The 19,563-nt window shown below is 42.0% G+C and overlaps 2 protein-coding genes across 3 annotated transcripts in view; one reads left to right on the top strand and one right to left on the bottom strand.

Moving 5' to 3' along the window:
• LOC133001407 (phosphatidylinositol 3-kinase regulatory subunit alpha-like) overlaps positions 1-19,563 on the top strand; it is a 37,914-nt gene that overhangs the window by 15,167 nt on the left and 3,184 nt on the right. Inside the window, exon 17 of one of the 2 annotated variants that reach the window (XM_061070974.1) lies at positions 1-425. This exon is cut by the window's left edge and continues 1,368 nt beyond it. The exons of the other annotated variant lie outside the window; for it this stretch is intronic. The gene's annotated coding sequence lies outside the window, so the exon portion shown is untranslated. Of the gene's footprint in view, positions 426-19,563 lie in introns of those variants that run through there. 2 annotated transcript variants of the gene reach the window in all.
• On the bottom strand, positions 4,781-17,239 carry LOC133001947 (uncharacterized). Its single transcript, XM_061071667.1, has 6 exons — positions 17,167-17,239; positions 15,521-15,603; positions 15,149-15,263; positions 14,946-15,065; positions 12,290-12,377; positions 4,781-11,597 (listed from the first exon to the last, which is right to left on the bottom strand). The coding sequence occupies exons 2-6, from the start codon at positions 15,597-15,599 to the stop codon at positions 5,160-5,162; spliced, it is 6,840 nt and encodes a 2,279-aa protein (XP_060927650.1). The 5' UTR covers positions 15,600-15,603; positions 17,167-17,239; the 3' UTR covers positions 4,781-5,159.

Genomic DNA, 19,563 nt, shown 5'->3' on the forward strand with positions numbered 1-19,563 from the left:
CCAACATCCTCGTGTGCACGATCGAGACTTTGAGACTTTAAACATAAAAACCTGGTTCTGATTTTGACTTTGCTTCAGGAACAGTAACGAACGTACGGACAACACAACGCTCCGGATGTGAGGAAATGAAAGTCGCCCATGACTTCTTGTCTTTATGCATTGTGTTTTCATTTTTGTGCAAAACGCTAGAGATCGGGTTCAGGAGCTGAAATTATCCGGATTTAATATGTGAGACAAATGTCCTGAACTTTTCAAGCTTTTATTTTCCTGAGTATCGTCTGTAGCAGCTGGTGACGGACGAACGATCAGTTCACGTTCAGATAACTGTTGAATCTGTCACATCCGACAGGAAGTGATGAATAAAACACTCGGTCTGATCGTCTGACGGCTTTTGCACTGAAATCCTGAAACATCTGTTTTCTTTTGATTGTTCTGGTTTTTTGAGTGATTTCTTCAGACCTGTTTATCATTCGATATATTGGTTTATGTTACGTTCATGGGATTAGTTACAATAAACAAGTGTTGTGCAATAATACATTAACCGTGATACCATAAAATGGAGTGCCTTTCGCCATTCAATCAATTTGGTTATCAAAATTAAATATTAAAATTAAAAATTAACTTTAAATGATTAAAGTTACCTCGGGGCACCACCATTCAAATGAAGGGATAAGAGCCAATTTATAGTATGTCTCATGTAAGTACTAACTACAAATTTGGAACTCTGATAAACAATTAAAAATGAATAACGACAACCAAAATTACCATATAGATCGTTAGCTAAGTTGAAGGATATAGAGTTCTTGAGTGTAGAGTTTGGCAAAATTCACTTTACTTCGCAACATTAATGAAAAAACATTGGTGAAAGAAAAACATTTGTTATGAAGATAAAGTATAAAATCACATATTACTAACGGTGTACTTACTATATAAAGAAGTGAGCGTGCTTCCAAAATGGCGGTTGGCCACTCCGAAGATAATGCCCCCCCCTTTGGAATATTTACGACGTGGCAGGGGTCAGAGAGAGATGTGCTGAGATGCGTGAGTCGCTCCCCCGCCCCAACAAAATGATGACAAATGGGCCGAGTTTAAGATGTGTATTTACATGAACATTAAATTCACATTACTTTCAGGAATTTCTGATGTACAAATAAAAAACCTTTTTCAAAAAACTTTTTGAGACATTTGCCACTTTTTTCAAAGAATTTTGCAATAACTTTACTAAATTCAACTTAATTTATGTAACTGGGGTGTAATGTTTCTAAGTGTTGTCTTAATTTGTTGGGTCTCATTCTGTCAGCTGCCTCATGTCCTCCTTCATTCACTGTGAAGCCAAGAGCAAGACACGCTTCATCCTACGTTCTTTTCAACTTGGTTTCTGAACACTGTGTCTTGTCACTGACCGGCTGCTTCACGGGAACGAGCTCAGATCTCACTGTGTGTGTCTCTCTGCGCGAATGAGTGGGGGCGGAGCCCCGGGGCCTGTGTTACTGTGTGTGCTGTCTGGGGGCACACACACACACACATTCGCCCGCACAACCCTGTACAGGGAGCCGCTGGCCGACCCCTGGCTACGGCGAAAGAACGATTTGTTTACTGCTCCAACGTTACAGAGATGCAGACATCAAAACATTAGCTCCGCCTCACATTTCCCCGGTCCCGCTCCCCACCTGTTATGCCTCTGCGCCCCACCAGTTTGAGAATCACTGGTCTAGATGCATGCAACGAAAGACTGAAGAGCATAACTAACATTAACTTTCAAATAACTTGTAACCACAATATCACAGCAACACAAATCCAACTTATGAACATCACAAGGAATCGAATAAACAGTCTTTGCTGAGCATAGTATAATTATTAAGCCCAGTTGTGTTACCCTCCCATAGAAACAGAAAAAAGGTTGATGTGCTGTTCGCAGTTCAGTGAAGTCGTCTTGCTGGTTTTGTGGCTTCTGCCTTTGTGGTTCTGTTGTGCAGTGCAGCGGTTTCGTTTTGTTGTCAGGCAGGACCTTGTGTTGCTGCTTGAAGGTTGGTAGAGCTTGGATTCGGAGGAGGTTTCCCTCACTCGGTGTGGCCTCATAGGTCATGGGGCCCGCTCTGTGTGGCTTTGAGGCATCCGGGGAGCAGAGTTCTGGAGTCTCTGGTTCTCTCCAGAACAAAGGACACACGCCTTAGGCTTTTGACTACACATGTAGGCCAAACTGTAGTTCACAAATACCAGGTCCCAACAACAGGGGAAAGAATAATGGGCAACAGATGAATTTAAAATAAAAGCAATGACAGAGGGTCTGTGTTGGGACATGTTTTTTTGCGCAAAGCGCAGGCCTCTCTGTCGGCCTGTATGTGCAGTCAAAACCGGAAAGCCCATGTTTCTTTGTCTTGAGAAAGCCACTGGGTCACTGGGCCTATTTAAGACCAAGGTCTTCCCCAACTCTCTCTCTTTCTCCAATCCCTCGGAGAGCAGAAGGCTGCTCCAGCTTTCTTCTCCTCAACTCTCTTTCCATCTACCACCACTGCAGGCGACCAGCCGTCTTTCCTGCATCTCCAAAGGGGGAGGCTGCCGGCCTTTCCTCCTGCATCGGCGAGTGGAGAAACCGGATTCCTCCAGCTCAAATCTTCTCTATCCAACAACCGGAGGGCAAAGGTCGAGCTGCAGAGCTCAACTTCTCAAGGAAACCTCCACGCATCTCAAGCTTCTTCCGAACTCCTTGCAGCGACTCGATGTCCTGTAAGTAAGAACTTCGAACCAGCATCTGAGCCACAGCTCAACAGAACCGCGGAAGCAGAAACCACACAAACCAGAGACTTCACACAACGCCAGAACGTTCAAGGACTAGTAACATACTGGGCTTAATAATGACAGTAGAACTAAGCAAGACTGTTTATTTGATTCTGTGTGGTACACACTCACACACACACATCTTGGTTTTGCTAGTATATTATGTTAGTAATTTGTGTTTTTATATTTTATTATGTTCATAATAAATGTTTTCTTTTAAACTTGTCCTTTCATTAATGTTGCATAAGTGAATTTTGCCAACCGTTACACTGTCAAGAACTCTATAAACCTTAACTGTTCATTATATAATCTTTAATAGTAAATATTAAGATTTCTAAGTGAACTAGATCTAAATGAGACTGATCTTCATCAATAAATTGGCTATCGTTTCCCTTCTGTGAAAGGTGGTGCCCAGAGATAACTACAACAAACTAAAGTTATGATTTAATATTAATATTTAAAATATTAATGTTTTATATTTTATTTTGATAACCAAATTTATTGAACGCCTGAAGGCACACCAGCTTATGGTATCACTCCTAACCATTATTGCACAACATCTGCTATCCATCACAGGGTCTGCTGTCTGTAAAGGAAATATAACAGTTGACATAATAAAATGTTTATTTCCCCTTTGATTGATCATGATTGAATCTCTACATATTGTAACCTAAATTTCCTGTAGTAACTAAATGCATTAGTCTGCCTCCTCTCTTTGATCATGCTGTGTTTCCTGTAGAAACTGAATGTTTATTCGTCTGACTGTTCTCCTTGATCATGCTGCTTTTCCTGCACCACATTGTATATTGGCTTTATTGCCTTCGACTAGGCATTGTTGTATTAATGTGATCAAAGGATCTCAACCTTTGACTGTTTAACACCCCCCCTGCAGTACGGGAGGGGTTAGCCGAAGGTATAAAGTAATGAACTGTTTTCTATCTGTGTGCATATTACAAACTAAGCTCTGCGGTATGCACCATGCTCTGAGCATTAAAGTGTGACAATACTGTAAGAGAATTTTGTGTCTTGTTTGCTCCTTGGTAGTGGGATTGTAGAAATTGCCACGACATGTCCATCACAGGGTCTGCTGTCCATTGCTGTCCATCACAGGGTCTGCTGTCCTTCAGAGGTTCTACTCCACAGTGTTTTCCTGCTCCCATAGCATCGCGGTCCCGCTCACACACGCTGTTGACCCACCTGAGTCAGTCTCAGCTGTCAATAATGTTTTTATATCATCAAATAACGAATGAAACCAAACTGATCAGAAACACTTGAACAAACATCAGGTAGATAACAACGACCTGAAATGACAGAAACTATCTTTACAAACATTTGTTTAACGTTTACTTTGATTTTTATATTTGGTCCATGTCCCATTTGCTAACATAGAGGAGGAGGGTTTATGAGCGATACTGCAGAAAGCCACCAGGAGACGCTTTGGTTTCACTTTTGGGAGCCGTCATCACATGGGGTGGGGGGGAATGTTAGAGCAGAATCCAACACAACTGAAGATAAAACGACACGTCTCCATTCTGCTCCTATGACGTCACCAAATGTCGACAAGCCCGACGTTCATATTCAACTGGAAACAACGTCATTCAAAAGTCAGCTGATATCGTCTGCCGAGGTGCATTCAGGGACCGTCGGAAATGCCACGTCCGCTAGCGTAGCCACTTCCGGTGGACATTTAGGTTTGAAACTTGGTATAAATGACGTTGTTTCCAGTTGAATATGAACGTCGGGCTTGTGGACACTTGGTGACGTCACAGGAGCAGAATGGAGACGTGTCGTTTTATCACGTCTGAATCTTTGGTCACTAATTACTTCCGTTGGAAGCTGTTGGGTTCTGCTCTAACACTGTTTACCCCTGAGACTCCAGAAGGGTTTTTTGGACTCAAACACTCGTTCTTTGGTTTGACTGTTTGTTAGATTCAGAATCTTCTATGTCGACAGACGCATGTTACATAAGTTCATAAATTCAAGTCAGGACAAGTGAGGCTCATCAAGTTCATTCTTTTATTCACCACTGAGAACACTGAACAGACCATCACACATGTTTCATCAAAGATGTTACTTCATCATTAGAAAAGAGTTAGAAACAAACGATGAGCCTTTACAACCAAGTATTTGTCCTTTGCTCGGCACAGTTTCAAGAAACAAAATCACAGACAATAGATTGAAGTTTTTCCTTCGTAAATCATTACAGGTAGAATTTCATTAATGTATTATTATTATTCATGGGCAGACAAACAGATTTAAAGCTTACTCTATTCTGCAGTATGTCAGAACTTAGAGATTTTGTGCCACACATCTGAAGCATAGAAAAACTGTTGATAGTTAGATTGGTCCAGATGCTCCAACCGTTGACTGATGAGCACAACTCATTCCTCGTCATTGAACAGACACTCCTCTAACAGATGGTCTAACAGCTCGTCCACATACATCTGGAACCTTGAGGAAACCAGCACCAGGTGACCACAGGCGCCCTCATCACTGTTCCAGCCTTCCAGTGAAATCTTAACAACTGTTTGGTTTAATGAAAAGAAAGACAGGATAAGTCTGTCAGAGAGGATCTGGACGTCGCACGCCAGTGGTGACAGTGATCCTAAGAACAAAACATCGTTGGCGTCGTCCTTTGCACAGTTGTCGATGGTGACTGAGCCGCTCTGGAAAGCCAACATGTAAATGTCGCTTCCATCCCCCCCGACCAGGTAATCACCACCAGTGGACACCAAGATGTCGTTGCCATCCGAACCTCTGAGAAGGGAACTTTCGTAACCAGACACCAAGATGTCAGAGTAGATGGTGCCAATCACAGTCTCCACGTCCTTCAATACGTCCCCTTCGGCATCAGCGTAGCGACCTTGTCCAGTGAGCAGGTTGACATAGACTCCTTGACCCGTTTCATGATCCCCCCGGTACAGAACTGTGTCTCTGCCAGAACCTCCGTCTATGAGATCTGCTCCAGGTCCAGGAATGAAGACGTCTCTGCCAGAGTTTCCAATCATTGTGTCGTTTCCATCCTCACCGTACAGAGTATCGTCTCCTAACCCACCAATCAGGATATCGCTTCCATTTCCTCCTATCAGCGTGTCATCTCCTTGACCTCCTTCCAAGGTGTCGTCCTTCCACCCACCAATAAGCGCGTTGTCTTCATCGTTACCTAGGATGTCATTGGACTGGGAGGGGCAACCTTGCACTGTGTGGACCTGTGACAGATTTTGCCAAGAGCCGAGGTCGAAGCGACAGTCGGACTGCGACGGTGGCAGAGTCACTTTGAAAGCCTGAGTCTGGAATAAAGGAACTTCTGCAGTTGAGTTCAGTGATTTCAATTTAAAAATGACGCCGTCAGAGCTCTGGAACTGCAGGTGCTGGTTTTGGAAACTGTCGTTGTAGCCGATCAGTGTGAATTTGAATTGTTCCCCTTTTGTTGTGATTGTCACCTTCAGATCTCCTGTTGATGATGAGTCCAGGGTAACTTGGCCGCCAGCGACAAAATCCATGTCAATCAACACAGTGTCTATTTTCTGGTCGTTTGCAAAGTTATCGATCATTAAGTTGTCTCCGTATCCCTGTTTGATGATGTAAGTGTCTTCTCCTTCACCTCCAGACATCAGTGCACCCCCAGTGGAAGGATCAAGCAAATTGTCCTTCCTGTTCCCAACCATGATGTCGAAACCTGCCGAGCCAAGCATTTCTTTCACTGAGTCAACTTCATCCATTACCATCACTTTGCCTTGGAGGCCACAGAAGAGCCTCTCCTTTGAGTTCCTGCTTCTGTATCTGAAACACTCTGGATGTTCTCCTCCCTGATCTGACTCTTTCTGGGAAAGTGCTTCAGGTTTCTGGTTTCTGTAATCAACAGTAATGGGGAACATTAAAGTCTTCATGTCGTCACAGCTGCTGATGTTCCAACTCAGTCCAGCTGTTATTCCATCGCTGGTCTTGATCTGCAGGTGCTGATGATACTTTGACTCGAACCAGGAGTTTAAAACAACATTTTCTCTGCCAGACACAGAGATGATGATGTTGGGTACATCACAAGTACAGGTTATATTCTGATATTGGTCTTTAATGAAGAGAATGTCCATGACTGGATCTGGTGAGAAGTTGCTGATGTTTTTAAGTCCTTGGCCTGGTGTGATAACGTACCAGTCCTCACCTCCTCTACCCTGAAGGTTATCATCACCTCCTCCTGGGAGGAACACGTTGTGCTCTTTGTTCCCTCTGATGTCATCAGTAAAGTTTGACCCACGGACCTCTGTCACACTTTCATACGCCTCAGACTCCTCGAGGTCCACCAGCAGAGGAGATGTGGACCTGCTGTAATCAATACTGAAGCTTTTTATGCAGCTGGTCAATGTGTGAGCATGAAGACAATCATCCTTGTGAGCTGAGAGTTTGAAAGAGATCATGTCGTTGGTGATGAAGAACAAGTGTCTGTCGTTCGCTGATCGGAACCAGTTCAGTAAAGTCACGTTAATGTCTGTAGTCGCATGTGAAGCTGTCAGAACGACATCATCCCCTCGTACTGTGACTCTACAAGTCTTTAGATCTGCTTCTATTAGAGCCACGTCTGTTTCATTGTCTTTGGAGTAATTTTCAATCATCACTGAAGAATGAATTCTACCTTTCACCATGTAGATGTCTCCTCCTTCACCACCAGTCAGATGATCTCTACCTCCTCCTCCATCCATGAGGTTCTTCTCTGCATTTCCAATGAGCACATCATCAAACTGAGAGCCAAAGATGTTTGTAACTCTCTGTAAAAGTGGCTGTGATGCGTTCACATATTCACCATGTTTCATAAACATCTTGTTAATTCCTCTGGCCACCAGCCGAACAGAAGAAACCACAATGGTGGAAATCTCGAATAAGACTCCGTCTCCTGACATCATGTCCATGTGACGATACAGTTCTCCTGAAAACCAGTTTTGAATGGTCACAGTGTGGTCGCTCTCATACATAAACACAACGTCGTTCCCAGATTTAGACACAGAAATGTGACTGTAGTTAGCAGTGAAGTGAAGAGTGTCCAGAGCTTTAGATGGATCGTAGTTGTTAATGATTGTTTTACCGCCGTTGACAGGGATGATGTATGTGTCCTTTCCACCAGCGCCTTCGACGTTACTTCTCTGAGGACCGAGGAAGAATATGTCATCACCTGGTTCCCCATAGAGCTGGTAGTAGTAAGTCAACATCAGCTCCATCACTTGCTTGTCCTCTGATTTGTCAACTGCAAAAAAGCGATTTGAATCTCTGTTTCCTTTGTATTTTCCATATCTTGAATTTGACACCGCATCATAATCACAAACCACTGTCACAGAGCCAGATGGTATGAACATGAGTATTTTCTTTTGTAATATCTTATACAGTAATTCATGTGACTCTCCCAGGCCAAGAATGATATCATTGCTTCCTTGTGTGTTAATGTTCCAACACTTTTTCCCAAAAGTCTCATCACTAGATACAAAAGAGTTCATGCAGAACTGAGACTGACCCTGATCAGCCAGACAGAAGTCAATGCCTCCTCCATTCCAAGAGGAGCTGCCGCTAGTAAAATCTACGGCAGTCGCTCCATCGTGTTCCGTTATAACTGTGTAATACTGTTTATAGTCTGATATCTGCTCAACAAGTCTTTTACCCTCCTCAATTTCATCATAATGCCAATTGTAAAACACACTAGCCACTTGAATGGCAAAATGCTTAAGACCCTTCGCAGCGCCAACTTCAACAGCCCAGATTTTATCCAGAAGGTCAGCGTCCGGGGGGAGACTGTTGAGTTCATGCTCTACGCCCATATAAATATCATCAGAGATCATCCGAATCACTGATAAAGCCAGATTTATAGGCATGATAAAAGGTTCCAGTACAGGAACAGCAAGTCCAACAACATCCAAAACAACCATACTAGCATCGAAGACACCGTCAATCGCCCCCAGTGCACCCCCCCTCTCTATATCTTGTTTCAGACTGTATATCCCAAATCCAATCCCCACTATTGGTACAACTTTCATGATGCCCTTCATTGCAGGACTTCTCATGATCGTTGCTGCAGCTCTGGCGATTCTTGTCTCTGAAGTCAGAGCTTGTCTCGCAATAACAGACATCGACATACCTGTGACTCCATGAGCTGTTTGCAAAGCTCCCACTGCACCATCTTTAATGTCGCCCTGTTCAAAAGCATTAACAGCTCCATTCATGCCCAGCAGGAGGCCGAGTGCACCGACAGCAGTTCCTGTGTGCTCTACAAACTTGTTGACTGGATGTTGGGATCTTAAACCCTCCATGTCCTGAGCTGCTGTGTCAAGGCCCTTGAACAAATTCTCATTGTGGCGTAGACTCTCTGGAGATAACTCAACCCTGAATTCAACAGGTTTAGCATCAGGATCCTTCGACACCAGCTCACATATGAACTGTCCCTTTTCTATTCGGTCACTTCCTTCCTTGAGATGCAGTCCTGCCAGAGTTTCTCCATATTTCATCCTCAGCTGGCTGTGGATTTCTTCAGCTAATGACGCAGATGCCCTTGAATAATAGGATTCCAGTTTGAAGGAGTTTTCCAACTCTGAGGCAGATTTTAAGTTTTGCGATGTTACGTGGCCGTCATGGTATCCTCCTAAGGCCCCAGATGGTTGATTCCAAGCTCTGTCTACTTTTACTACAAAATTCTTAGAATCTTCTAACATGGTTTTTCGTTCAGGTGAATTATCTTTAATCACATTGTATTCATTTGCAACTTTCAATATCCGTTTCATAACCTTATCGTGACCATTCTTAAACCACAAGTTGTACAGATCGAGCTCTTTTTCTAGGACTTTCTTTAGTTTTGGAAATTTCTTTACATTCACTGTTGTTGCGCCACTGAATCCACGACTGCTTGGGTCAGTCCAACTCCCTCCTGTTGCCATTGGGTGTTCATCAAAAAAGAAATTCACTCCAGCGGCTTTGTATTCTTCAGTTGTGCTTTGTACCAGATCCAGAGCCATGAGAGTCAGAGGAAATGTCCGGAAATTTCGAGCAGATTCAGAAATAACTGAGGCTGTGAAGTACGTGGTGAACCAGGCCTCAGTGGAAAGAGCGAGGTTATGAAGGCGCTCTCCCTTCAAAGTGCCTTCCACATATTCAACATATCTCTCCTTTGATTTTATATGAGGTTTCATTTCGTTGTAACTTTCTTTGCCGATCTGTTCAGTAACACATTTCTTAACTTCATTAATTTTGACCTCATTTCCCATTTGATTGTTGTCAAGCTGTTTTCCAACTGGATGAACGTACAGATTTTTAGGATTAACTTCTAATATCCAGTCATTGATCTTCAGGTATGTGGCCTCATTTTCTCCCGTCTTTGCATAGTGACGGATGATACTTCTTACATCTGCGCCTGATTTAATCTCATAACACTTGGAAAGAATCTTCTGTAGTTCTGGCTCGTCCGTTATCCAACTTATTTTCTCCTTATTATTATTATCTTTGACCTTTTTCCCAATTAAAAAATGCTTCTTTAACTGTTGCAAGGTTTGGAAATTGACCTTTTCTGGAAGGGGCTGATCAGCATGAAATAATCCCCAAGTCAGAACCTCAACTTTATATAAGCCTTTACTAAACGTCTTAAAGTCTCCATCCTGGGGAATAAATGTCCTCGGGTCTTTTGGCCATTTGTCTCTGTAGCTCAAATCCGACTCCGGTTGACCCCTTGGCATCAGTAAGTTCCTTTCATTGGTAAACACTGCCTCTCCTTTGCTGCCAGGCTCATTTCTAATAACTGCGTCTCCGTTTCTATCAAGGTTTGCCACCACCTTCATGCTGTCGTCTTTGTGACGCCACTTCACTCCGTCTGGAGAGATTTCTTCAGTAATTTTCTGTCCCGTGTGCAGGACCTGGATCGCAGAATACCTCAGGTGCAGCTCTGTCTCAATGCTGCTCTTACGAAGCTCTGTCAGCAGGGTTTGGATGAAGACTTTATCGGATCCGACCTCACATGCCACCACACTTGTTGTTTTAATCGTATCACTGACTCTGGAGGTCCTCTGAATGACTTTGGCCACATCTTGGGCTCCGTACCCAGACAATCTCATGTCTCCTGAACTGTCTTTGGCCCCGTGACCGACCAGCACCAGTCTGCTGTCCTCTGACAGCGGCACAGAGGCCCCACGGATCAGTTTTGGTCTTTGGTTTTCATCAAGAATGTAGACGGAGCTCACATCTGGACGCTTATCATAAAGAGAACTTGCAGCTTTTTTGACCACAGGATCAGATTCCATAATGATGATCTGCTGGTGGTCGTACTGTGTGGTGTGATCAACTGGTCTTTGTGGAATTCTGTAGCTGGAAACTGAGGCGGGTTGATCCATGACCTGGTACAGCTGGTGATTCTCCTGGTTGGTTTCTAAGACTGCTTTGATTCCACGGATCTGAAAAAAGCGCATGAAGTTTTGCTGGAAGTGTGTGGACGTGCTTCCATTAAGGGAGAACACTGGAGTTCCTCTCAGTGATGGTTTGAACATCAGCTCCGCAAGAGATGAGCCAGAAAGCCCAGATACACTTTGTCCATCTTCTGAAACACTTCCAAATATTTGCACTACGGTGTAGCCGTCTGCTTCAGGGCAACAGGACTCATTGAACAGACAGTTCTTGCTGACTATCACTGAGTAATGAGGATCCAGGCTGTATTCCTGTTGGACTCTGTCTTCTGTTGACTTCTCTTTGTCGGTCACGACCAGAAGTTTTTGACTGTAGCTGTGTGAGATCTCAGATGCAATGAGCAGCCGATCTTGTATCTTCTGTTTCTCAAAACCTTCCAAGAAGGTTTCAAAGTCCTAGAAAATAAATCAAACAAGAGGTTATGAATGAAAAGACAAAAAGCAGTTAGATCAGAATAAAAATACATATCTAATATATATATATATATATATATATATATATATATATATATATATATATATGATGTAAGTGATATCGATCACGTACATCATGAATGTCGATGCTGGTTTTAAAGGGATATTTCAGCTAGAAATGAAATCCCCTCATCGTCTTTCTCTCCCCCGCCCCTTTTCTGTTCTTCCTGTGCAGGTTGTGGGCGTGGCAGGGGGCGTGGCTGGTTCCTTGCTGCAGCTGATGAGGCACACCTGCTCTCAATTCATCTCATCATCCTCACAAGAAAAGCCTGGTCTGCTCACCATTACGCTGCCAGATTATTCCGTCTTGTCCAGTAGATCATGCTTCCTACTGTATCTCGGCCATCGTGTCTTACCCGTATGTTTAATAAACCTGTGTATTTATCCCCTCCAGCGTAGTGGGGAGAAGATGATGAGGGAATTTTCATTTTCCTTTGACCTATCCCTTTAAACTGATCCCTACATCCCACATAAGAATGAAAGATGTGGGATCTCATTCCAAGTAATTTGATCAATCAAGTCTTTTAATAGTTTTATTTTCTTTAAACAGACAGATTGATTTCAGTTCTTTTGAACTCCGTGCTGCTTCTCACTTTCTTGTAAAATCCACCAACCTGTTTCCTTTGAATGATGCAGTCGGTCACATCCTCACAGTCCTGAAGAGCAGCCAGCAAACTCATTGGGGTTCGGTCAACAGCCGCCCTGAAAGAAGATCAGCATGCTCATAACATAGAGGGCTCAGCCACAATCTCATGAAATCAGACTAAGACAACGTGAAAAGTTCATCTGTCTCTGATGTAAGAGGAGGAACACCTCATTTTTGTTTATCGACCAATCAGGAGTCAGCCTCAGCTGTCAATCATCACGTCTCAGCCTGTTTTCATATCATCAAATAACAAATAAAACCAAACTGAAATAACAGAAACATCTTTGACAACTTTTATTAAACGTCTACTTTGAGTTTTATGTCTGGTTCATGTCCCATCTGCTAACACGGAGGCAGGTTTAATATCTTCACCTCAGCATTCCACAAGGTGGCGATCAAGATGGTTTGTCCTCACATTTGGGAGCTGTCATGTCGTCCATCTTTATTTAAAATCTATGTTTTTGTGTCACCTTTATGTGAGGGCGAACCAGCAACACTGACCCTCTGAACAGTTACCATGTACATTCTGCTCAACCACCCATACAAATACACCTAATACACTTACTACGTACTACCCTTACTACACATATACTCATATTATTTAATTTAATATTCCCCACTCCTTCACCCTGTAAACTGCTGCTTCATTTTACTATGTAATATGTTATATGGTGTTGGGGAAGGCCCAGTGATCTGACTTAGAACAAAGAGTCGTAAAACCTTAGACTCGCTTCAGGAGACCCCTTTCATTTAAAAATCCAGCATGGGGCCCATGTTGCCAGGTCACAAGAATTTCACTGCTCCGATGACGCTGTCATTGGTGCATGTGACAATAAACTTTGATTTGATTTGTGTGACATTGAGAAGAGCCTTGAGATAATGTGTGTTATGATTTGGTCCGTCACAAGTTAAATGGAATCAAAACTAAATTAAAATCCATCCTCTACCTTTTACCAGAACTATCCTAATCCATTCGCTCACAGTAGCTACGCGAAAAAATGTATTTAAAGGAGACAATTGTTTTCTCAGCTGCTGAAGCTCCGACAATATTTCTGTATTATCATGATGTAAAAAAGAACAAGGACTGCGAGAATGGAGGTTAGCAAGTCCTTCACGTGATGAAAGTGGTTGACCAATCACAGCAGTAGGAGAGTCTTAAAGAGACAGGAGCTGAAGCCAAGTGTTAAGGACAGTGGCTGAAAGAGGAGCTGCAGCGATGGACAGGAAAGTGAATTCAGGACATTTGAGCATGATAACACTTCACACTCCTACTCATTGGAATCATTTTTTTCATTCATCATTTTCTCAGTCTGTTGGCGTCCTTCGCCTTGATGCCCGCACCCCAGGACACCACAGCAAAGAAGATGGTGCTTGCCACAACAGACTGGTAGAACATCTGCAGCATCTTGTTGCAGACATTGAAGGACGTCTGCAACAAGATGCTGCAGATGTTCCACAACAGACTGGTAGAACATTTGCAACAGTCTGTTGTGGCGAGAACCATCTTCTTTGCTGTGGTGTCCTGGGGTGCGGGCATCAAGGCAAAGGACGCCAACAGACTGAGAAAACTCATCAGGAAGGCAGAGTCTGTGGTTGGCTCTAAGCTGGTCACCCTGGAGGAGGTGGTGGAGGACAGGATGCTGGCAAAACTGCTGGCAATCATGGACAATCCCTCTCACCCCCCCTCCACAAAACACTGGACAAGCTAAGGAGCAGCTTCAGCCACAGACTCATTCAACCCCCCCCCGCTGCTCGAAGGAACGATACAGGAAGTCGTTCCTCCCAACTGCAATAAGACTGTTCAACTCCTCCCCCTCTGTCAGAGCCTCCATCACAGAACTGCACTAAACCTGTCTCCTGCTCTGTGGACCTGTACAACACTCCGCTCCATATACACTTACTTCACATCATATGTGATATGTGTTCATATAAACCATATTGATATTATATATCATTTTATACAATAATATTGTCTTTTGCACATTGTGTCTACATATTCTTACACTCATAGTATATTATATTACCTATTGTATAGTCAAATACTTACATTTATACCTCTACTATATATCATATATTATATCATACTCTCTGTATATTCTTTGTATACATAAGTCTATATAAGCATATTTATACATGTGTACATGTTATAATTATAATTATTATTATTATATTATTATTATTATTATTATTATTACATATACTGTTGCTGCCATTATTACTATATACTGCTATTATATTGGTATAATTACTATCATATATAAATATATATTATGTTATATTCTATACTATATATACTGTACTATTTTTATATACTGTCTAACAATAACATTACCATCATATCATCAGTACTATTACCATCATCTTGCCACTGCACCTTATCTACCTATTTATCTTGTGTTTCTGTTTTTTATTCTTTCTACCTCAATATTTTTTATTTTATTGTATTGTATTGTATTTTATTGTATTAAAATATACCGCCTGCTATGACGACTTAATTTCCCTTCGGGGATGAATAAAGTAATCTATCTATCTATCTATCTATCTTAAAATGATCAAAGTGAATAACAATGATAAATCTACTTATATTATAATGAATGAACGCGTGGGCAAGCTGCAGGAGTCACCTGGCTACACGGACACCATGTTCCAGGACGGAGTTGATGTTTGAGTCCAGCTTCGGCTCTTTGACGGAGGTCATGTCCATTCTCTCTGTCCCCTCTCTGTCCCGTCTGTCTCCAGTGTCGCTGTCAAGGAAATAAAGATTCCACATTAAATCTATAAAAAACACCACAAAACAGTGTCACAACATTTAAAACAATTATCAAACCTTTGTAGTGCGGAATCCTGGAGCCTTTCATGAAACATGTGTTCAGACAGGTTCCTCAGACGGTGCAGTGCAGCGATGTCCGGTCCAAGCTCCTCCCACTCATCATCTCTCACCTCTGGAAAGTCCAAACAACATTGAATCATCCCCAACATCTGTTTCCTGTGCTCGTGCTTATTCACAGATCAAAACACACTTGTTGAAACTGCAGTGGTTAATATTAACAGAAGCTGATAACAAACTTTATAAGTTAGAATAAATAGGGGACATCCAGTTTTCACTTCTGCTCAACAGCCTGTGGGGGGAGCAGCTGGTCTGTGCTTCCATATCTGTTGAGAGAAGACGGGGTTCTTCAAAATAAAACTTTTTTCTTACGGACTGGTTGAGTGAAGCTGAGGAGGCTGGAAAGGATCAGGAGGCTCAGGATCCACCATCTCTGCGTCCGACCTCCCATCACGCTGCAAGTTATTAAGCACAGGAAAAGAAGCTGATCATGGAAGAAGTGATGAGTCGTTCCTCTCAACACAATCTTTTCTGTTAAAGATAAACGACTGCTGACGAGGAGAGGTTGGAGGAACGTGCTCAGATTCTCTTCCCTCATCAGCCTGTGTTCCTTCAACGTGTCATGGCCCGAGTCACATGACCAACACCCTCATCCCATCCCCTCCCAGCACTGCTGCAGCTTCTGTGTGCAATACATGCTCCCACCACTGGGCCAAGTTATCTGATCACTTCACATATCCCTGCTCCTCACACGTGTGGTTCCCATCAGATCGCACCACGAGTCTCAGCTGGTCTCTCAGACAGGATGATCTGTCTCTCTCTCAATCTCAGCCAATCAATGTCTCCATCACAATATGGACATCTAACATTAATATTGAACATTTAATAGTTCAATTTGAAAGTAACTTTTATATTTCACATTTCTATTGCGTCTCAAACGACTTTCGACTTTCTGTCCATAATTAACCTGTGACACAGGCATATAGAAAATGAAAACCACCTGAAAATGAGACCTGCACAAACATGTTCATCCGCTCTGAAAATCTATTCCACAGCTTGATTTCAATCTCATGTAATTCCGGAGGTGGAAGAAGAAACAAGCAGTTCTGCTTGTTGCTTTTATCGGATTTTCTCTGATGTTATTCTGGTTCTGTGCAGTTCAGGAACTTTCTTGTCTCTTCAGTATCAGCAGATATTCAAGCAGCTCATTGTTCCTGCTCTTTCTGTCTTCGTCCAACTCAGAGGAGAGTCATGGATTATGGATTATTTTAGCGGTATGCCTCGTTCTCTCCCCTGTCTTTGGTGACAGACGTACAGAGCCAAACTGTAACAGTTATAATAATTCATTTATAACAGTCTGATGATGCTGTGATTTGAGTGTGTCCTTTCCACCAGCTTGTACTTCATGGTGTAATCATGAAAAGGCACATTTATGAAAATGCTTGGTCTCTAGAGAAATGATGGACATCTGGCACAAAACTCTTTCACTGTCAATAATGACACAAGATGTTCTGAAGGTCATTAAACCTGGAGGGCTGCATTGGCTGAAATTTTTCGATACACCATCCTCACAGAGCACAGTGGGACTAATGCTTCCTAAAAATACTTTTGATGAATCAGTCTCTTGAATGTAATAATTTTCCTCCTCAGTATATTGATTTTCAGCTGATACCTGCTCCTGTGATTCTTATAGTGATGTTGACAAATGTCTGATATGCTATGATGTGTACATGCAGTGAAATCCTCTGGTGTGTGAGTAGAAAGACACTGAGAAGAATTCAGATTTCAACCTTTTCCCAAGTCTCTTTAACTTTACATAAATGTTTCTGTCTATTTTAAGCGAATGACTTTAAAATGTCTCCAGGAGTCACTGTCCATTAATAAAACAAAAAAACAGACTATCTTCAGATGTAAAAACAGCTTCTTCACGCTCAGGGGATCGATCAGCTGATTAAAGCTTCACTTCAGGGTTCAGTTTTAAATGACACAAAACTGTAGTTTAGTTGAGTAGAACTCACCCAGATGGGATTGTGTCCCTTTGCCGTTTAGATTGAATTCACGTCTTTGTCTCTCTGTGACCGTCCACTTCGGGAGCTTTGTGGAAACTGATGAGAGACAAGTTGGCAGATGTGAGAAAGACACAATGGGAGGAGCTTCAGTTCTCCACAATTGTAGGATTGCATCATTGTACTTATTGTGTTGTAATATAACATGGTATCAGTCAGTCTGTGTTTGGATCCCACAGATGTGAAGATACAGTCTTGTCTTACAATCCACATGCCAAAGTGAGAAATAATGTATCTATGGTTCCAGTACATTGATACAGTAAGTGTGGGACATAAACCTCACAAACTTTATTCTCTTAAGTCGTGGAAGAAGAACTCAGGTCCTCTGCGAAGCTAAATCTGTGAACCACACACTGGAAGCACGATATGTCGCAGGAGAGGTGCGGCGTCTCACGAGTTTAGCAGGTAAATCATAATTCTGGTATATAGCATGTTGATTTCATATAACCTGTTGTATTAAGTAACTACTGTAACTAATGAAAAGTGAAAACCTCTGGTAAAATGAATGAAAGGTAACCAGATGTCAACTCTTCAAAGTTATAAATGGATGAGGTCAAATGAGTTGAAGGTATTTCTGTTATTCTGCGTACAGGCTTCTGTGAAATCTGATAAATCTGTTGATTTGGAAGTTTCTTGTTCTGGGTTAGAGTAACAGTTCTGTGGGAATGAGGAACTAACAATGTGCTGCAGAGCTGGCAACTGTAGACCGTTGATCACCATGACAACAATGTTCGAGCAATGTTCAATTAAACACCTTTAAGTGGAAAAATTTAATGATATTTAGGGGGAGACCTAGCAAGAATAGAGTCTCTTCCCAGATGCAGATAAGATAGAGAATCAAAACTCCTCTCGACGAGAGAAAGCATCTTCAGAGTAACTCTACAGCTTGGGGTAAGAATTGTGGGTTAAAATCTCAACATGGAGACAAGAGCCAAAACCCCCCTCTCTCTCTCTCTCTCTCTCTCTCTCTCTCTCTCTCTCTCTCTCTCTCTCTCTCTCTCTCTCTCTCTCTCTCTCTCTCTCGCTCTCTCTCTCTCTAACTGTAACAGTTATAATAATTCATTTATAATAGTCTGATGACGCTGTGATGTGAGCGTGTCCTGTCCACCAGCTTGTAATTCATGGTGTAATCATGAAAAGGCTGATTTAGGAATATGCTTGGTCTCTAGAGAAATTATGGACTTCTGGCCCGAGGTCAAATAGAAATAGTGAGTTTGGGATAAACAAGCAAAGCCTGGCACAAAACTCTTTCACTGTCAATAATGACACAAGATGTTCTGAAGGTCATTAAACCTGGAGGGCTGCATTGGCTGAGATTTTTCAATTCACCATCCTCACAGAGCACAGAGGGACTCATGCTTCCTAAAAATACTTTTGATAAATCAGTCTCTTGAATGTGATAATTTTCCTCCTCAGTATATTGATTTTCAGCTGATACCTGCTCCTGTGATTCTTATAGTGATGTTGACAAATGTCTGATATGCTATGATGTGTACGTGCAGTGAAGTCCTCTGGTGTGTGAGTAGAAAGACACTGAGAAGAATTCAGATTTCAACCTTTACCCAAGTCTCTTTAACTTTACATAAATGTTTCTGTCTATTTTAAGCGAATGACTTTACAATGTCTCCAGGAGTCACTGTCCATTAATAAAACAAGGCAGATTTTGCATTTGCTGTTGATGTGAAGGCTGTCATGAGAAAGATGCAGTTTCTTTCCAAGCCAACTGGAGAGCAACCAGTGTTGCAACAGTTACTTTGAAAAAGTAACTTAGTTACTTTACAGATTACGTGATTTTAAAGGTAACTTAGTTACTTTACAGATTACTTGATTTTAAAAGTAACTAAGTGAGATTACAAGTTACTTTATTAGTTACATTCAGCAGCTGCCGACACCCCCCCCCCCGCCGCCTCAAGATAAAAATGACAACCGCTTTTGACATTTTAAGTTGAACTTAAAAACTATTTCCTGAAAAAATACATGTCTTTCTTGTCTTTCTTGACTTCACTTGACATAAGTACTTGTTTTTATAAAAAATAAAAGAATGACAATCTTTCTTGACCTGACATATTTAACTGTTAACATTGTAATGGAAAAACTTACTACTTATGATCTACATTGTTTATAAATGTAACTTTTCAACATGTTTTATGAACATTGTACCTGTTGTTCACAGCATTAGAGAAGCAAGGAGTGGTTTTACAAACAGCTGTTCTGTGAGGCAGCCCGGCATTGACAGTAGTAGGGATCTTGTTTATTATGGCACGAAACGAGGGCGATTCAACTTAATTGTCGCATAGGCTTCATGACTTCAATCCCAGAGACACAAGAAGAAAATCAAATATATTGTAA

Source organism: Limanda limanda, chromosome 5 (assembly GCF_963576545.1).
Source record: "Limanda limanda chromosome 5, fLimLim1.1, whole genome shotgun sequence".
Taxonomy (NCBI): domain Eukaryota; kingdom Metazoa; phylum Chordata; class Actinopteri; order Pleuronectiformes; family Pleuronectidae; genus Limanda; species Limanda limanda.